Below are 18,349 nucleotides of genomic sequence, written 5' to 3' on the forward strand. Positions count from 1 at the left end.
CTGAAAGAAAACTTGTTTCAGAAAGTTAAACACTTGACCCAGTTAAGCGAATTCTTCACCTCCTCATCATAACTTGTAAGTTAAGAAACATCTCTTTTTGATTCCGGTAATTCAACACTGAACTGGCATAATTTTGAATATCTAGATCTCTCAGCAAAGTGTTTGTTGGGTTTATGTTCCGACTCGTTTTGGGCTGAATTGTAGGATTATATTTCTTGAGTAATTCCCCTTTTCTCGACACAACCATAGATTTAGTGACTAAACATTTTAAATTAAAGTTTTTCTAAGCTCTTGACGTACAATCAAGAAAATGAACCCATTGTCCTCAAATGCAAAACGATTAAGTAAGTCGCAAAAATGGCATTTATCCAGGAACGTGAAATCATCACATAAAGGAGGCGTAAAGTAGTATGAATAATTAAACAAGAAAAAGCAGGTCTTAATTTCTTGAGAAAAAGTGTCCTGGTCACACACTGCTTAAATTTTGAAAAATATTCGAATGACAACCCACAAAACGTGTGTCACATTGGTTTATTTTGATACCGAGTCATCTGATTCCGAGCAACTCATTCTATGTCTGGAACAGTCCCTAGTAACTCTTCTCCAATTAACAATTTTAGCAGCGGGCAAATAACTTTCACAAAAGTGACAAAGACAACAAAGAAAATTTAAATCCGACCCACTAATTTGAAAACATTCGCTACTCTGTTCTTTACGACCTACGTAATGTCAAATCACTTCAGAAATACTTGCAATCTTTAGAAAGGCTAGAAAATTCATTGGAAGATTCTGTGAAAGTGCCACCTGTACAATACTTTATTTGCAGAGTGCAGAGAGAATGTGATAATTTAACCCAGCGACGAAGCCTACTAGCATGGAATTTGACTGACAATACGTCCGAAAATGCCAAAGCGGTGTGTTGTAACCAATGGCTCTTTAGGCCTTGAGCAATTAATATTCAGCCTTCTTCGACATGTCAACCAAACAACGTTCTTAATTTCGCCCATAAATTGATTTTAAATGCACTGAAATTCCTAGCTGACATAGAAGACATTTATGTTCTTTCGTTGAACCTTACCGTGTCATAGTCAAGATCTATTTTGGGACAAAATAATTTCAACAGGTAAGGAAAGGATCGTAAAGAAGAGAGTACACCTCTTCGATTGAAGACTGGCCTTTTCCTTAGGTTAAATTATCGAAAGTTTTCAATGAAGACATTTGATATTAAACCTTAAACTCCGTTGAAATTACCTTTTTGTTACACACAGCAGTTTCTCCTGATATGACTCACGAAATCATTTATTTTATTCATTATTTCCTTTTCGCTTGAATTTCACATCAACATCTTGGAGGCAACAGGTTAAGATTACTAAATTTTTGTTTCATCTGAAATTATGATATGGCCTTGTTTAACATCTCTTGTATTGCAAAAAGTGTGATTATGCCTGATTCTTTCCTTTACATTCTGGCTAGAGGCCAAAATTTCTCTTTCTCTAGGAGGGCCAGGTTTTTTAGAGTTCTTTATGATGTCTGAGATAATTGGCAGAAAATAGTCTAGACGCACCTTAACATAAAATGTCGCTGAAATACATCCATTCAACTGTGTTCAATTTAGCTTAAAACTCATGATTTCTCAGAAACGAGATATAGAAATTTATCAAAAAAGAAATGAAATAAATTGAAACAAAAATTAAAAACGAAACTTTCGTTTTTGGCAAGTAAAGGAATATTTTTGGTTACACCACACTGTTAGAAACATTTAAACAGTCGATTATTTGCTTGACGTACACCTAAATTCACACTTTGTCTTGGAAATTACATTTTCTTCTGAGTAAACCACTGTGGGAAATAAACCAAACGGCAAAAAAAAACCAAAAAAAAAAACAAGAAAAAAACTAATCAACGCTGGCTAATGTTGATAGTTTTGGATTTGATTTGGCCATCGAGAGAATCCAGAATGCGCCAAGTGGTTGAAGGTGAAGAGTTGAAGAAAAGGAAAGAAATTCGAAGTAGGAGTGTGTAAATGAACCATGTCAAAACGAAGGAGACACCGCACCAATAGATGACTTGCACGCTGAAAATCCTCGAAGTTGCAAGTTAAGTTTCTTTCGTCATGTTTATACAGCTTTATTATCAAACATAAAATGCCCTTATTATCAAACAAGAAATGCTTCACTTGCTTGTAAGAAATGCCCTTTCTAACCTATTTTGAATCGTTGCCAGAATAAGATTCATTTTATCTACCTAATGCCCTAAAACGTTTCTTTGCCGTCGGTGGCCTCAGTGCTTAAAAACCCATCTATCTTATTAATGTTTATCTTGAACCATTTTACCTCCTGAAAATTTTAAGTGGTGTGTTTTATTTGATGAAATCGCAATTCAATGAACAATCTCGCTAAATTTTATGGATCGAACTGACGATTCTGACAAATTTTACTTAGCTAAAACAAATAAAGGCCTAAATTAATTAGTTTTCTTTCCCTTACGGACGCAAGCAAAAGTAATGAGTTTTCATGATTACTGCGGTCGGAAAGATGAAAGGAAGAATGTTCTCTTTGAGGGTTTTTCAGAGCCACCAGAATAATTGAAAAAATGAAACAAGAATGGCAGTCAAGTGAAGATATCAAATTTTGTTTTGCGGCTAATTTTGACATTGCAATTAGATTTTGTTTTCTTAACCCAATGCGGCCGCAGGGATATTTAATGAGACTTTGGAATAACCGACTGACAGGTCTTGTCATCCTTTATGTTTGTTTGATTTTACTAAATTGTGAGAATCGTTTATTTAACGATGAAATATTGATTCATAAGCAATAAATATCTCTTTTATTCTCAACAGTAACACAGCTTACTTTTCTACAAAAGACAACTCAGTTGCTGAAACTGAATATAACATACACTTACTGAGCTCGTCGTCATCGCCATTGAAAGAGCCATTTTGAGCTGTCTCGTAATAGCTTAATCCATTAGTTATTTAAGTAAAAAAAAACCAGGTTAAAAATCATCGTGTTAAACAAATATGTATCAGACAGGGCTCTACTAGGGTTTTTATGGTTGACAAGCAAACTCAAGGATTTCCTCGTAGTGTAGCATCAACTGTATTCCGCTTTAAACCTCTGTCCAAACATGGATACTGGTAAGACTCAGAAATATTGAACAATAAAGAAATAAGGTATAAAAAACAATTAACCGGAGGCTAATTACTTCGCTATTTACAAAGTTTAGTCGAGGAAATGAATTCTGAACTCAACCTCGATCCCTTTTGTTAGGGATTTTAGACATATTCATTGCATGGAACCGCATTTTATCCTTTCCTGCTGGTTTATTCAATTCAAGTTCCTTTATAAACTTTTTTCTTCTCTTAGAAATGATTAATAACCTCACTCTATTCCACTCCGACGCAAAAAACTTGGAAGAAGATATTTTTGGCCGCTCTCAACTGCAAGTATGGTTCGAAGTGTCCCTAGGGATATTAATGTGCCTAGTGGCTGTTACAGGAAACATTTTGGTGGTGATTGCCATCCACTATGATCAAAGGCTCAACACAATTACCAATATACTGGTCGAAAACTTGGCTTTTACCGACATCTTCATGGCAGCCCTGCACATGCCCTTTTGGATTATCAGTCTCCGCAATGGACGCTGGATATTCAGTGACGCTCTTTGCCAGCTTGTGGGACTGACACAGCTGATATTTGGAATCGCGTCGCTGTTTACCATGACAGGCATCGCTTTTAACCGTTACTTCAACATAGTTAGGCGGAACCTTTATATAAAGTACTTTTCTACGAAAAAAATCACCTACATCATTATTTTTCTTACGTGGCTGGGCCCCATTATCGCCACAACACCACAGCTGTACGGATGGGGAAAGATTGACTATCACGCTTTGTTCGCCGACTGCACGTGTGTTTGGAACCTACCCGATGTTTCTTTTATTATAACCCTTTGCGTTATAACCATTTTCTTGGCAGCTGCGGTTATAACGTGGTGTTATTACACCATCTACAAAACAGTAAAAGCAAGTGGGGAGAGAATGCAGGGACACGCAGCCAAGAGTAACATGAAAAGCGACCTTGCCCACAAATCTGGTGAGAAAACGGAGAATAAAGTCCTCAAGACTTCATTTGTGGTGGTTTGTGTTTACATGACCTGTTGGACGCCTCTCTCCGTCATGGGTTTCATTGAAGTGTTTGGAGGAGAGAGTCCACGATGGGCCCACTTATTTGCCTACTACTTCGTGTTCTGCAGTAGCCTCACGAATCCCTTCATATACGGTGTCATGAACCCGCAGTTCCAACGAACCTTCAAAAAGATGTTTCGTATACGTGAGAACGATGTGCAGCCCATCTCGAGCCGCACAGATTTCAAAGAAACAAAGAATACCATGTTAGGCAGTAAGGTGGTTTTAGTAGATGATATGCCAAGCACGTCCATAACTTTAGTACCTTTGTTTCGTGATCAAAATCACAATGCAAGTGACACAGGTGTGTTTGTGAACGTTGTAGCTGAAGCTGAAGAACAGTCTAATGTGCCTGGAAAGTCATTTATAAGGAAAAATGGCCAGGCTTGGCAAAAATGACCTATTACAATAAAACTGACAGAGTTTTTAGTTTTTTCTTTTCTACTTGGATTCAGAAACAGGCATAAAGACAAAGAACCATTTCCAGTCAGTTGGCCATTAGCCGTAATTTAGTAGCTGACATACCAGGGCGGCTCGTCTATTGTAATAATTTTTTACTAATGTAAGCGACTTTTAGGGTTTAGTTCATTCTCACTTTTGTGAAATATCATTGAAGAAGTTCATGAGAGCTTGAACAACCATCTCGTTGCAAACGAATTTTTTCTCGAACAAAATATCAACGATCACTTATTGCTAATAACTAAATTAAGGGGGGCAAGTAAATAAACGAGGAATAGGACAGTAATAGGAATATTACCCACGAATAAGCATTTTCGTGGACAAACTCTCGAACCTCATAATAATCACGATCTCACTATTTTTCAGTCTTAACTCACTGATTGCCTGAACTTTATTCTTAAGATATAAATCACAAGTGCGTCAAGAGACAGCCTGGTTGCACACTGAACCGCAGCGTCCTTTAGCAAGGTAACTGAACCAAGAAAACTTATTAATTAACTAAATAGGAGAATGTAGCCTTCTGACACTGAGAAGTATGTAACAGCGAAACATTTATGTACCATAACTTTTACATGAAATATATTAAAAAGAGCTTGACTTACCTGAAACATTTTTCCTGCTTTTTCTAAGCTCTGCAGCACAACAGAGCACAATAAGTAAGGCGAAACGCGGCTACAAACATCTTCCCGCGCTTTTTCCTTGCGCGTATGCATTGAAAGGTGGGAAATTTCTCCTAATGTCCAGTTAGTAGTGGTTCCTTCAGTTTCATGGGCTTTTTCCAATTTTTTTTCATTTGTTTCTCCGCACATTTTAATTTAAATTGGATCGTCTTCTGCTTCACGTAGTGCCGAAATAGACTACTCGGGTCGTACCCCTTCAACAATAAATCTCATGACGCCTTCGACTTGTTTTCTTTTAAATCAAATTTTATCGTTACTTGTGACTCACAAGACGACATGATACGCAATAATCAAGTGTAAGTACAGCAGCTTGTGTTTTACAGTTCCGTTACAAAGGAATTTCATTAGCCGTTTATCCAGCTTGATTCATGAGGCGATACAAGCGGTTTTTGTCCGGCTCACTTAGCTGAAAGGCATTTAACCTTCAGGTCATGACCTTAAGAATATTATCAATGGCATGAGCTGAAATTCTTGTCAGGAGGTCCTAAACTAGATTCTTTCCTCATTATATATTACATCAATACTTTTTTCTAAACAAACGGTAGTTAGGGGTTACATACAGATAAGGATCTCTCTCCAACTTGACTACACCTTTGGTAGTGATGCAATGCAAGACTGCCATACAATTTCTAGTGATCCACATAAAAAAAATAATCATTGTTTGTTTGCCATGCTCAAGGTGCATTTGGTTGAAATAACATTCTTCTGTTGTATTGGACCAGAGGTCATAAATTAACTGATAACTGCCTCTGGAAATCAAGTTCTTCTTCCTTCTCCAGTCCTTCAAATTTTTATACTGGAGAAATCACATCCTGATGCCTTGACAACAACTGTCAATATTGAAGCATATTGATTTTTTCATGTTTCAATTTCACCTATGATCAGCATATTAAATTGATTTTTCACAAGTAAAAACAAAATTATTTGATTCGGGAGATAGCCTTAATAAAACACCAAATTAACGGCTCTAACAAAAAGAAGTGCATTGTTGTCCAAAGGCTGGGTTCTAGTGTACCAAATAACTAATCATTACACTATCAAGAAAGTGTTTTGAGGTAAAGAGTTGGTGCTAATGTTTGGTATCTTCAATGTATGTCAGAATATTTCTGGTTATATTTGCAACATGCAAAACAACCTTTAACTCAATGCAAACTTTGAGAATGATGCTATTCAGCAGAAAAAAAAGAAAACAAAAAAGTGACTCAAAAAGTGAAAAAGCAGAACATGGAACATTTACCCCTTTAAACCCTAAAATTCTCCACACTGGTCTCTCTCCATTTCCTGTGGTAATGATGAGGACAATTTGTGTCACAAGTAGGCTCCAGCTGAAAAACTTGTGAAATTTAGGCTATTTTTTTCAAGTTACAAAAGTCATGACTTACAACTATCGTTGAATGATGTCGTGACAATCTCTCATTGATTCAGTTTTTTCCCTTTGCTTTAATATCTGTTATTAAACATCAAGAATCAAAGAAAAAATCTAAGTGCAACATACAAGCATTTGTTAATTAAGTTCACTCTGAATCGTCAAATCTTATCTTCTCTCCTTTAAATTCTACCTTCATAGTTTCTTGTAACCTCCTTCTTTTCATAGCTTGCCATGATGGATGCAGAATTTCTTCCTTCTTTGTCTGTTTGGTAGGCTGTTGCAATTTCACATTATTTGATTTCAACTTCTTTATTTCATTATTATCCTTTGAAGTGTATTCTTTTGGTCTCTTTACCAAATGCTTAGCACTCTTTCCATGTACCTTTTCCCACATTTGCTGCCGTGCACGCTGTCCTTTGCGGTTCCTCTTAACTGTCTTCTCAGCTTTTCTTACTTTCTTATTTCCTGAGGTGCTTTTTTCCTTCAAGAGTACCTTCTCATCATCCTTCACACCCGACATAGATTGAACGAAACAGGACCCTAAACCTTTAGGTTTCAAGTCTGGATAAGAAATACCATCAGTATCCTCTCCGGAGTCACTTCCACTTACGTCTGAGCCAGATACAAAGGAGTCATCTTGATCTAAAATTTCTTTAAGCTGAGGCTTTTTAGCTGGAACAAGTTTATTTGTTGTTGGTTTTTTCTTTAAAGCTTTCAGTCTTTTTTGTATCATTGCTTTTTCTGTTTCTGTATCGCTGTTTTCATTACCTTCGTATTCTTTCGCTTGAGTTTCACCAGAAACTGACTTTTCATTCCATGTGACAGCAACTTTTTCTCCAACAGTCTTAGGTTTCTTTTTGTTTTTGTTACTTCTTTTTTCAAATCGTACTGACTGTTGTTTATTAGCAGATACTCCTTCTAGAGATTTGTGAAGTTTCGTGGAGTTAACGATCCTGTCCATGGCTCTTCTCTGAAGATCAATGTCTGTAAGTGAATCTGCAACATGGTCTTCGAGCACACGATCAGCAACACGCTCAGCTTCACTCTTATCGTTGGTGACTCGACGGATTACTTCAGCCACCGTAGTGTCCTTCAGAAAATCTAGCTCCTTTTCAAACCTTTCGATCTTTCGTCGGTTCTTTTTTAACTGAGCTTCCGTTCCCTTCTTATTTCCTAATTGCCTCATTCTTCGCACGAGTCGTTGCACTTCGAACAACTTGGCGCGTTTTATCTCGCGTTTAAGGACGCTACTTTCTTTTTCCATCTCTTATGCCTGTACGGTATGAGCACTACTTAACAGCATTAGCTACTAAAAAGAGTAGGGGCTCCACTTGCCGAAGTAACAAGTTACTTGCATTGAACAACAAAGGTTAGGCACACGCTTACTTGGTGCGTCCGCCATCTTAAATTGAAGTTATACCCCAGTCTTGCTCCACTGCGGTTACCATAATCCCTTACGAGAGTTTCAAGATGGCGGACAGAAAACAGAATTTTTTCCTCTCTCCTCTTTTACTGTTTCTTCAAATATCCTTTAAAATGGTAATGAATTCTTCAAAATTTTTCATATAAAATCGGTCTGAGATGAGGCTATTTCAAGGATGAACGAGGAAAAACTATGATAAATTGTATTCCCATATTAACCGAACAGCTGTAACCTTGTTTAATGTTTTGAAGGTGGTATGTGTGGAGTCTCGTGGAGACGAGTTGGTTTTCACCTTAGAGCACTGTCTGACCGAAGGTAAATACTTCAAAAATTGCTTCAAGTGGTTCTTCAACATTTTTATAATGCATCATGATTGGTACGGTGTATCCACATGATCGGCGTGAGTGTGCATGTGCATGCGTTTTTTTTTTTTAGCATGACTGGATTATCAAGTAATTGACATTTTCTTTCATTCCTCAGGAACAAATGCAGTTTTTAAGCCAAGGTAAGCAAATATTCCAAGAAGCCATGCATGTTTTAATTCATGTGCCATTACTTCCATAAAGTTAGAGAAATACAGCTGTTATGTGTTACTCTGAATAGTCCTGAGGCAGGAGAGGATACAAGACCCCATGCGGCCAATCCAGGCTGCATTTAGTCCAGGTCATCCCAAAGATTCTTGTTCAATCATATTATATTACATTTATTCTTGCAAATTGAGTATTTTTTTGTCCCTTAAGCGTAAGCTTCAGCTTTCTGGCTTCAAAACTTCATGTATTCTATTTTGTCTGTAGGGGAACCATTCACGTCAAGAGTCTTAAGAGTTCCAGTGGAATATTTTCAGAGCAGGAAACACTCTCATTTGAAGATGTGAACAACCTAAGGGTATCCAATGATAATTATTTTCAAGTGGTTAGGGTTATGGTCGTTTACTATGAATGCTGGCTGTTAGCTTTATTAACTAAAGTCAACTTATGTGCGCATGCAGACCCATGCATAGGAACATGAAAAGTCTCAACTGTAGTGTTAAAGTGCAGCTTTTGAAAGGTAATACAACCCCAGAATAGACTGTGGTAGATTCTTGAGCAATTGCATTCTTGGCCACGTCACTTTATTTTCATTTACAGTGCCTTCTCCATTCCCATACCCTCTTTCCCCCACACCCTCAAAAATAAATGAGCACAGAACCAGTAAACTGCTAAAGAGAACTGATTTGGCTTTTTGTCTCAGGTTTGCCTTTAATTTACTTACAGTAGCGTCACATCAAAAAGCAGTTGCATTTATGCAGTCACTTAATATATTCATTTCATTTTTAGTAGCTATGCCAGTTAGGCTTGTCTTGAGATTTACAGTTTTGAAAGGCTTGACTTAGGTAGCTTTTAGTTTGAATGAGAAACTGAGATCAACTTTTACTGTAACTTTTCATTGTTTTTCTCTCCCTTGTAATGCAGGATTTAGCATCAACTAATGGTTATTATAGAATACGGTTACGGCCCAAGTCTGCAGAAAGCAGTGATGATGTAGAAAACAGTGTTACAACATTTGTCAAAGCTGTAAGTCTTAATTTAGGGACCAGTGCTTAACCAGTGCTGATAATGGCCTTGAATTTTGGCATTGATCTGTAAATTGATGTGGTTGATATTTATTTGTATTCACCAAGTGAAAGTTTGTTGTAGGCAAGACAACAAGGTTTTTACATTTATCTTCTTGGTTATATTAGCAAACATGATCAAGTAATCCAACTTTTAAAACTACCTCTGATTGGGTGTTGTTTCTCTACCTTTCAACTGCAGTGTGCGCTGTTTACATCAAGACTCACAGAGACTATAACTCTGTCTCTTGACAATGCAGGTGGGTAGATCACAGCCATCACAATATTGAAATTCATAAAGATAGTGAAAATTCTCATGTGAAGACAGTGAAAATTCTCAAAATAACCAAATAGAAAAAGTACATAAAGAACATGCAGTAACTATTGTAAAAGATCCCACCATCAAAGGAAACTGCACATAAACCAGATTAGAACCTCTTGAACTCAGACTTAACACAATTTTTTGTTTTTGTTACAGGACACTTGTATGGGGTTGGATTAATTGTCCCTGATGGTGGCTGTGAAGCAAAGACACTCAACTTGGTTTGTCTTCAGTTTTTTTGTCCCATTACCCAATGTAGTTTTTTTATATGTACTTTAAGTTTAACATTATGAACATTAATTTTATTACAAATCGGAACAAGCAAGGTTGGAGGCCATATATTTAGTAACTTGTCCATGAACTGTTGTCATCCTCATCCAAAACTACCATAAATGCAATGATGAGCCAATGCAGCCCTGTTCTTGAAGGTTCTAAGAAGCCTCCCTCTTTTGTAGGCCCCTTCTTTAACCCTTCAACTCCCTTGAGTGACCAACATAGAATTTCTCCTTATGATATTAAAACAAAATCAACCAGATAGGTGATGAGAATAAAGAAAAATATCAATTTGAGGATAATCAGTTGATCCAATACTAAATTCTCTGAACTAACATTATACAAATTGTAAGGTTGACTTTAAGGAGAATTACAAATTTGATCTGGGAGTTAAAGGGTTAATAACCCAACCCCACCCTCATCTCTTTGATTCTTCTTCCTCCTTTCCCTCCTCCCTTGGAGAAACTCTAGTGTTTTTATTCATTTGGGTTTGTTATGTTACATACCATATGTTTTACCAATAATACATTCTTTTTGTGTTTGTTTGTCCTTAAAGGATGGAATGAGCCTGCCATCTAGCTTTAACACATCTGTTGTAGTCATGCTCCAGGGAACAGGACAACTGTAAGTGTGAAGTTAAAACTCTAGAAATGAGTTAAGAGGGCATTTGTAATTATTGTTACACTGTAACAGTGCTATGCTGTGTTTTATCCCCCAATACTACTTGGGGCAAAAGTGTTTAACATACAATTAGAAAGTTCCCAGAGAAGCTGGAAAGAATTGCTCAGTTGTACATGTGTAATAATGTTTCATTTGTTTACTAGTCCTGAAACAGCGACCTACATTCAGAAACTAGAGAAGGAAAAACGAGACAAAGCAGCGGGACAGACACAGGACAACAGATCTTTTCTGGCAAAATATGTAAGTTTTTTTTTTTTTTGCACAATGTTTTTGACAATGCACAAAACATCTCTTTTTCATTATGAATTAAGCTCTGACATACAAAGAATTCTACTATGTATTGTATTCTATATATAAAAATGACACTTTTGATGCTGCTGATCCTAGTAGTATAGAGTCTTTGTAGGTTAGTGGTAGTGTCGGAGTGCTAATCTGAAGGTTTGAGGTAGGATTCCATATGAAAACACAGAATCTTTTTTTATTTCCCATCCTCATGACATGAGCTGGTCAGAAGTGCATTGGTAATCACTTCTGAACTAGTCAATCAGAACCAGCTGAAGAGCTATTCACCTGTGTGGTACATACACTAATATTTCTTGTTCTTACATATGAACATCTTATTTTATGTAAGAAAGGTTTGTTTTAAGGTTATATCAGGATACTACTGATAGATAAGCATGGTCTCTCCAATCCACTTAAATCTTTGGGGGAATCAAGCTACATGTTTGTGCAAGTAGTTTTGTTGTGAGCAGTGACAGACAATTAAGAAGACATGGAAATATCAGATAACTCATCGCAAGTCATTTGATTTTGGAATCTTTTGAGGAGTTACAAGTACCAGGAACCCTGGTCGGAAATATTTGTTCACCTAAATATTCAAATCCCTTTTTATTGCAGTGGATGTACATAGTACCTGTTGTTGTGTTAATGATGCTCACATCCCAGCAGCCAGAGCAACAAGGAGAGGGAGGCAGTCAATAAACACACTTAGAGTGAACAGTAACACCTAAAAGAACACTGAGCTCCAATTCACAACTGTTTTGGTTGCCATGGCTAGTGGAGAAATTTATTTTTTTTATCAACTAAATCTGAAGTGATTGACAACAAACTGGCAACCTGTGTTGGGTAGTCAAGTAGCTAGCTCCAACATTTCGTTAGTATCCTTGCTTTTTAAGGTTTAAAGTTGAAGTGAAATGTTATTAAATTCTCTGTCCTTTTCTTTTCATGATAACAACTTGGTTTTCTGATTGTTAGGCCTTAAGATATAACACAAACCCCAATAAAAATGATTGCTAGCTATATTGCTTACTTCTACGACAAGTGAAGTGGTCAGTGGTGCAGCACATCATGTGGGATTGAAAGAAAAAAAAATGTCTGGCATTACATTTTATACCCAGTAAGTATGTATTTCATGAACACATTAATTTTGGGGGCTATCACTGGCTCATTACAAAGAAGATAGGCCATGTCTTATTTTTTCTTTCTATTAATTTTTTTCCTTTCTACTTTATCAACATTTATCAACAAATTAATGGTACGAGGAAGCAAAAGCCAATTGTTTGAGTTTATAATTTTTTTTATTCAGACCGTATTAGTACCACAGATCTAAGCTTTCACGGACAAGTTTTATCTTAGATTTGATCCACTTCTTCCTCTTTCTGACAAAGTACTTACTATAATCATACCCTTAATTTATTAACAACAAAAACGTTTGGTAATGATTTGTATGTTGTGACCAGCACATGAAAGTAAAACTGCTTGGTATCAACTTAACACAGTTGTTACTCAGGAAATGCCTATAGTTATTAGTTAGTTATCCTGGTTTGGTGCAGATGTTACCTGATAATAAAAAAATATCCACTTTTATTTTGTAGCATATTACTTATAAATATGTATGTCTTATTCCCTTGAGATGATAAGAATCAGAATCTTTGATCAAATGTTGCTCATATTGTAAGATAGTACTAAACCATTTATGATAAATTCATGCTTATTACAAGGATTTTTCTTACAGCCAAGGATTGACCACTAATACAACAGAGCCTTAAAAGTTGTGCTTCCTAAAATTAAACTAATTTACTAACAATATTGCTACTTTATCAAGAGACATCTGTTGATCTTGGTCACTAATCATAAGACAATGCCAAGAACTCCTCTTTTCTTCTGAAATACTCATTAAAGCGAGTTATTCCATACCTACACAAAACAAAAGAAAGGGGTTAATGTGAAAAATGTGGCAATACAAGGCAAATCAGTGAAAGTCAAGACATTGTGCTCATTCCAGCATGGTTCTTGAAGGAAACTAAGGCTGAGTAGATAAATTCAAATTGTAAGGGTAACACAAGTCTTCTGGCCCCTTGCTTGATTCCAGGGCCAGAGTTGATGCATACTTAGCTAAGTTGTCAAGTGAAAATTTTTTTATGTTTTGATTGCTAAGTTTCTCACTCCTAATTTTCTAAAATGTAACTTACCCTAAGAAATCAAAGTCAATAGCTGAGAAGTGTGCTTGCACCAAGGCCCACAATGACCAATAGAAATGAGCTGCCTGCAAAGCAACCAAGAAGAGAAGGTGAGGAAATACTGCTAGAACATTGATCAAAAAAACAACTAAGCTCTCACATGTATCCTAATAAGGATAGGGTCTATGAATTGTAAATTCTTCAGTTACATTCACTAAATATGTAAACCAGAGTAGCATAAAACCATGTCTGATTGTCCACCTGGTTGTCATGTGAACTTTAATATATTTTAAGTGCACTTTTATTAAATATTTCATTTAATAATAATTTCCACTCTAAAAAAGACTTTCTCAAACAGAAATCAAGTGTTAATCCATTCAAAGCCTTGCAATGATGTGTTGGAAACTTACCACAAAATTTAATTTTCACCACAGTATCAATAATTAGCACTTTTCATTCATCTTATTTATTCTTGTCATTGTATTCCCACCAAAAGCGTAGCTCCATTTTCTGCATATAAACCCACATACAACCCACAATTCTTCCAATCACTCTGACGAAGGGCTAATGCTTGAAACATTAACCTTCAAACACTTCACAGTGGCTAATTTATGTTTTCAGCTCAGTTGTTAACACCAAATTACCTTGCTATACTCTCCCACCCACCCAGCACCACAGTTTCTTTAGAAACTTACCCCCCTTACCACAAAATATAATTTGGTTGTATCAACTTAGCTGATCACGTGGATTGGACACAGTTAAAGGGTTTCTAAAGGTGATAGTTGTCTTGTGTTACCCCCTCTGATGCAGCACCATAGTTTCTTTTACTTAGAAACTTGCCCCTGTAACTCACAAAAGAGACACGTAAGTCATTTGACTACAGTAATTTAACCTACCAGAGCAAAGTGATTGGCTTGCACATACAGCTTTTCTATTTCTGCATCAGAAATTTTAGGATTTGTCTCACCTAATTTGAAACAAAAAGAGGAAAATTGTTGAGTATATAAAAGAACCCCAACACTTTCTGTAATTCTTAATTGTTACTTTTTCATAAGATTATCGTCCACAATACTTAGACAAACAATGATGTGGTGAAGTGCATTTAAAAGTGCTGTTACTGTTCCAAACTCATCCAGCTGATTTAACTTGGGAGAAAATATAATTTTAACACCCCAAGTGATATTAATAATACTTATTTAAGAAAGGCAAGATGTGGAACGTAACACCCAAATTATATGTGAATATTGCAAACAGTTCACAAATATTAATCCTAAGAATTGTCATTATGATAATAAAGCTTGGCTGCCAGGGCAACAAAACACATTGAATAAAATGATCATATTTTTAAATATGGAATAATTAATACCTACAGAATGTGTGCGCATTAATTGTGACCAGTAACAAGAAAGGTATAATTTATCATACCTACACTAAACACATCTTGCATCTTGAACTAACATCCAAAGAATTATTTAAAAATTTGGCATTAAAAAAATGTGGAAAAGATAAATAAATTAAATTCTTAAGAACATCTACACTGAGTTTGCTACAAGTTATTCATACCTCTTAATCTTGCAGCTTCTTCAAGATAAACAGCAATCCATTTTAACTGATGTTCTCTTTTGGGATATAAATTGTAATCAACCTCATCCACTCCTTGTGAAGATTAAAAAAATTACAATGTCAGAGTTTTCATTAACCCTTTACACCAACATCAGTATGCATATCCTTCATACTGTTCTTTATACATTTCCTAAGCTTCTAAGAAGGAGAATTTGTTTAACAAGCAAGGGCTTTATTTTGTAAGGAGAAATTAGCCACTATGAGCGAAGGGTCCTTCACTGGAGAAATACATTGCCACTGAATTAATAAAAATATATTGTATGGTGAAGATTTGTCAAAAACAAATTGGAAAACAACTACCATAAATGTCCATGTATAAGCCGCATCCTTAGATGAGCCGCACCCCCGATTTGGAAGCGTAGCATTTGGAAAAAAATAAAAACAATACAGTTGGAAATTTCAGTAGAGTTGTATTGCTACAAACAATCAAGGTTTCGAAACACCAACATAGAAGTTATGGCTATCTTTCACATTTATCAAGTCTATAGAAAGTGACATAAGAAGTTTTATGAATATTAATTAGGTTTTTGAGAACTCCAAACACAGATGTAGCCATGGATAAGCTGCACCCTTGATTTTTGGCTTCAATTTTGTGAAAAAAGTGCGGCTTATACATGGATGTTTACGGTACTTTACAGGAAAATGCATAGCAATTACAAAAGGGGAATTATACATCAGATCCCTATGGTTAAATACTGGTTACACAGGGGTTTCAAAATGTTTTGATTGCAGAAGTAGGTGTCAGACTGGGCAAAAGTAGGTGGCTGTGAGAAGTTCATTGAGGGCCAAAAGGTGATTATTTTGACCAGAGTAACCAGCAACACACCATCAAGTGGCCAGAGGAATTCTGGTGGTCACTGGCATGTTTTGAAATACCCTGTTGTGGAGGTCACATGTAACATACCTGCATATTCACAGAAGTGATTTCCTATGTCGAAAGGCAAGAAGTTCATGCTGGCATACTCATAATCAATACTAAGAATAATATCTGCAATAAGTAAAATTAAATTACATATAAATAAATATAAAATCAAAGTCCAAAATGGATTTTGGCTGGCGATCACTTGATAAAGTAGAACAATCACTTCTGAGGTATTACAAAACTGTTCAAAATTGAAAATGCTATCTTTGCCACCTCACTTGAAATTTCAGCCAGCTGCCTAACTTCTTCACTTCAACCCTGTACTTCCATTACACTTATTTTTTTGCAATACTTTGTAAAAGTAAAAGAGATCTTTTGTCATAGCCTCGTCTTAACACTTAGGGAGTTGGGAGAATTCTCCAAAATTATACGAACCCTCTGCTGTATCTTGAGTTTACGTAACTGTCCAAAAATGCTTTCAGCCCCCCTCTGGTTTAGATGAAGCTACAGGTATGTAACCTTGAATATTCTTATGTTCCTTGAAAATTGTGTTCTTTCTAACCATTTTAAGCATGCATGGTTACCAAGCATATCTAATTTGCACTTTTCCTTCTGACAAAGAGCCTTCATGAAAATAAGTACAATCAAGACAGTGTTAATTTATAAACCATAAAAAATCCAACAGTTTAATTTTGACCCACCTTTATCTTTATTGTAAAGTAAATTTTTACAGAGCATGTCATTATGACAGAACACCACAGGACATTTGTGTTTTAGTAAAACACTCTTGAGGCTTTCAATCTCCTCCTTTAACTTAGCTTTGCTGGGAGCTTGCTGTTCAAACCTTTACAGAGAAACATATTGAAATATATATAACAAAGGAAATAAAAGAGATATTGCATGACCATGTGTGGATGCAAATTTTATCTCCTTATGTTGATAATGAATTTCGACTGGGTTTGAACATTAGATTATCCAATGAAGACTAAGTGAGGCATTTGGACGTCAGGTGTTTGGAAACCTTGATCAGCACAAGAGGAGGAATGATGTGTTTTTGGAACTATGGTAGACACAAGAAGGAATGATGCTTTTTTAGAACCCTGATCACCACAGCAAGAGGAACAATATTTTGTTTGGAACCCTGATCAGCACAGAAGGAGGAACAATGGTTTTTTGGAACCCTGATCAGCACAAGAGGAGGAATGGTTTTTTCCAAAACTGATTGTTAAATCATTGGGTGACAATCAAATATCATCTAATTACCCTGTTTAATAATCTTTCACTTTGGAATTGAATATTTCTATAGCTTGTAAGAATTCACTTAAAATACGAGATGATTTGATTTTCACGGCTATCAGGTGGTGGAGAGAGAGACAGACAGAGAGAGAGAGACAGGGAGAAAACTTTCTCCTGTACTACCCCCACACAGGACCCTCTTCCCTCCCTTCCCCTTACCTTTCGTTTTTCTCCGGGTCTTCAAACTTTTCGGGAAGAAGATTCAAGTATTTCATCATTCCATTGAAAAGCATTGGTTCTGCTCTATGTTTGGAATTCTCGTGATCAATTTTGATTGCGTGTAACTGAGCTGCGTGACGAGCACATAGTGAAGATATATGCGGGTCCGCAATCATATCGGTGTCGAGAACATCCCCCTCCAAAAATCCGTACGACAGACCATTCTCCAAAGTCCCGTAGACAGGGGGTCCGTAGCCCTTAGAGTGCAAAATCTGAAAGGTTTCCAGCTCTTTTTCCCGATCTATAAAAAGCTCGGTTTTATTCCCGAACAATCGGAAAAGGATCATCTCGCCGGGAGCAAGACTCGGCATATTGCAGCCCACGAGCATGTTACTGATTCCATCATTGAACTGTTTGAATTTGACTTCGTTGATGTTCCAATCTGGTCTCAACTGCCTTAGAATGGGCTTGATGCTTTCTTCGATACTTTCTGCATCTAATTTGTGCTTGAAATGAGCAATTTCCATGACGAATAACTTCTGCCTTTAAAAGATTTCCCAATTTCAGTTTATACCTTGTATAAATACCGTAGTTTTACCTTTCTCAGGCAGAACCGCTGACCAATTAAAGTCTTTTGCCTGTGCGCAGGATTTGTATATCATGCTTGCTTACACATAAAGTACAGTTTTCAAATGTTGATTAACATTTATGAAGACCTTAAAGTAATATACAAATACATATTGCTAAAGGTGAACTTTAAAATTTGATAAATTTCTTTTAAAACCTTAAAGTTCACAGTGATTTAGTAAACCTTGAGTTTCTGTGAGATTTCAAAGTGCCCCACTTTCCTCCCCCCTCCCCCCCCCCTCCTCCAATACTGTGCCTCGTGGTTTTAGTGTGTTTGTATGTTCTTGTTTGTCTTCCTTTAAACGGTTTGTTTCATCACTAATTGTATATAATGAAAGCTTA

At 36.3% G+C, this 18,349-nt stretch overlaps 4 protein-coding genes across 4 annotated transcripts; 2 read left to right on the forward strand and 2 right to left on the reverse strand.

Annotated features, from left to right (window-relative positions):
* Nucleotides 1-1,072: 1,072 nt before the first annotated feature.
* Nucleotides 1,073-5,250, forward strand: LOC131799709 (melatonin receptor type 1B-B). The gene is made up of 2 exons (XM_059117410.2): nt 1,073-1,123; nt 3,366-5,250. The coding sequence occupies exon 2, from the start codon at nt 3,368-3,370 to the stop codon at nt 4,580-4,582; it is 1,215 nt and encodes a 404-aa protein (XP_058973393.2). The 5' UTR covers nt 1,073-1,123; nt 3,366-3,367; the 3' UTR covers nt 4,583-5,250.
* A 350-nt stretch (nt 5,251-5,600) lies between these two features.
* On the reverse strand, nt 5,601-8,099 carry LOC131799703 (uncharacterized). Its single transcript, XM_059117405.2, has one exon. The coding sequence runs from the start codon at nt 7,953-7,955 to the stop codon at nt 6,837-6,839; it is 1,119 nt and encodes a 372-aa protein (XP_058973388.2). The 5' UTR covers nt 7,956-8,099; the 3' UTR covers nt 5,601-6,836.
* Nucleotides 8,100-8,144: 45 nt separating this feature from the next.
* On the forward strand, nt 8,145-12,847 carry LOC131799696 (ER membrane protein complex subunit 10-like). The gene is made up of 10 exons (XM_059117396.2): nt 8,145-8,230; nt 8,366-8,429; nt 8,595-8,619; nt 8,909-8,999; nt 9,566-9,667; nt 9,908-9,965; nt 10,184-10,248; nt 10,857-10,924; nt 11,125-11,221; nt 11,879-12,847. The coding sequence occupies exons 1-10, from the start codon at nt 8,162-8,164 to the stop codon at nt 11,960-11,962; spliced, it is 723 nt and encodes a 240-aa protein (XP_058973379.2). The 5' UTR covers nt 8,145-8,161; the 3' UTR covers nt 11,963-12,847.
* LOC131799697 (probable ethanolamine kinase) lies at nt 11,984-17,973 on the reverse strand. The gene is made up of 7 exons (XM_059117397.2): nt 17,381-17,973; nt 16,627-16,769; nt 15,968-16,051; nt 15,004-15,096; nt 14,337-14,407; nt 13,453-13,526; nt 11,984-13,177 (listed from the first exon to the last, which is right to left on the reverse strand). The coding sequence occupies exons 1-7, from the start codon at nt 17,905-17,907 to the stop codon at nt 13,108-13,110; spliced, it is 1,062 nt and encodes a 353-aa protein (XP_058973380.1). The 5' UTR covers nt 17,908-17,973; the 3' UTR covers nt 11,984-13,107.
* Nucleotides 17,974-18,349: the final 376 nt, after the last annotated feature.

This window comes from Pocillopora verrucosa, chromosome 8 (genome assembly GCF_036669915.1).
Source record: "Pocillopora verrucosa isolate sample1 chromosome 8, ASM3666991v2, whole genome shotgun sequence".
Taxonomy (NCBI): domain Eukaryota; kingdom Metazoa; phylum Cnidaria; class Anthozoa; order Scleractinia; family Pocilloporidae; genus Pocillopora; species Pocillopora verrucosa.

Coding starts and splice junctions, on each gene's coding strand:
- LOC131799696 (XM_059117396.2), top strand. CDS start 8,162: ATGGCGGACAGAAAACAGAATTTTTTCCTCTCTCCTCTTTTACTGTTT. Junction 9,966..10,183: donor TCTGTCTCTTGACAATGCAG/GTGGGTAGATCA, acceptor TTTTTGTTACAG/GACACTTGTATGGGGTTGGA. Junction 11,222..11,878: donor GATCTTTTCTGGCAAAATAT/GTAAGTTTTTTT, acceptor TTTTTATTGCAG/TGGATGTACATAGTACCTGT.
- LOC131799703 (XM_059117405.2), bottom strand. CDS start 7,955: ATGGAAAAAGAAAGTAGCGTCCTTAAACGCGAGATAAAACGCGCCAAG.
- LOC131799709 (XM_059117410.2), top strand. CDS start 3,368: ATGATTAATAACCTCACTCTATTCCACTCCGACGCAAAAAACTTGGAA.
- LOC131799697 (XM_059117397.2), bottom strand. CDS start 17,907: ATGGAAATTGCTCATTTCAAGCACAAATTAGATGCAGAAAGTATCGAA. Junction 15,097..15,967: donor TCACTTCTGTGAATATGCAG/GTATGTTACATG, acceptor AATCTTCACAAG/GAGTGGATGAGGTTGATTAC. Junction 13,178..13,452: donor ATTGACTTTGATTTCTTAGG/GTAAGTTACATT, acceptor TGTTTTGTGTAG/GTATGGAATAACTCGCTTTA.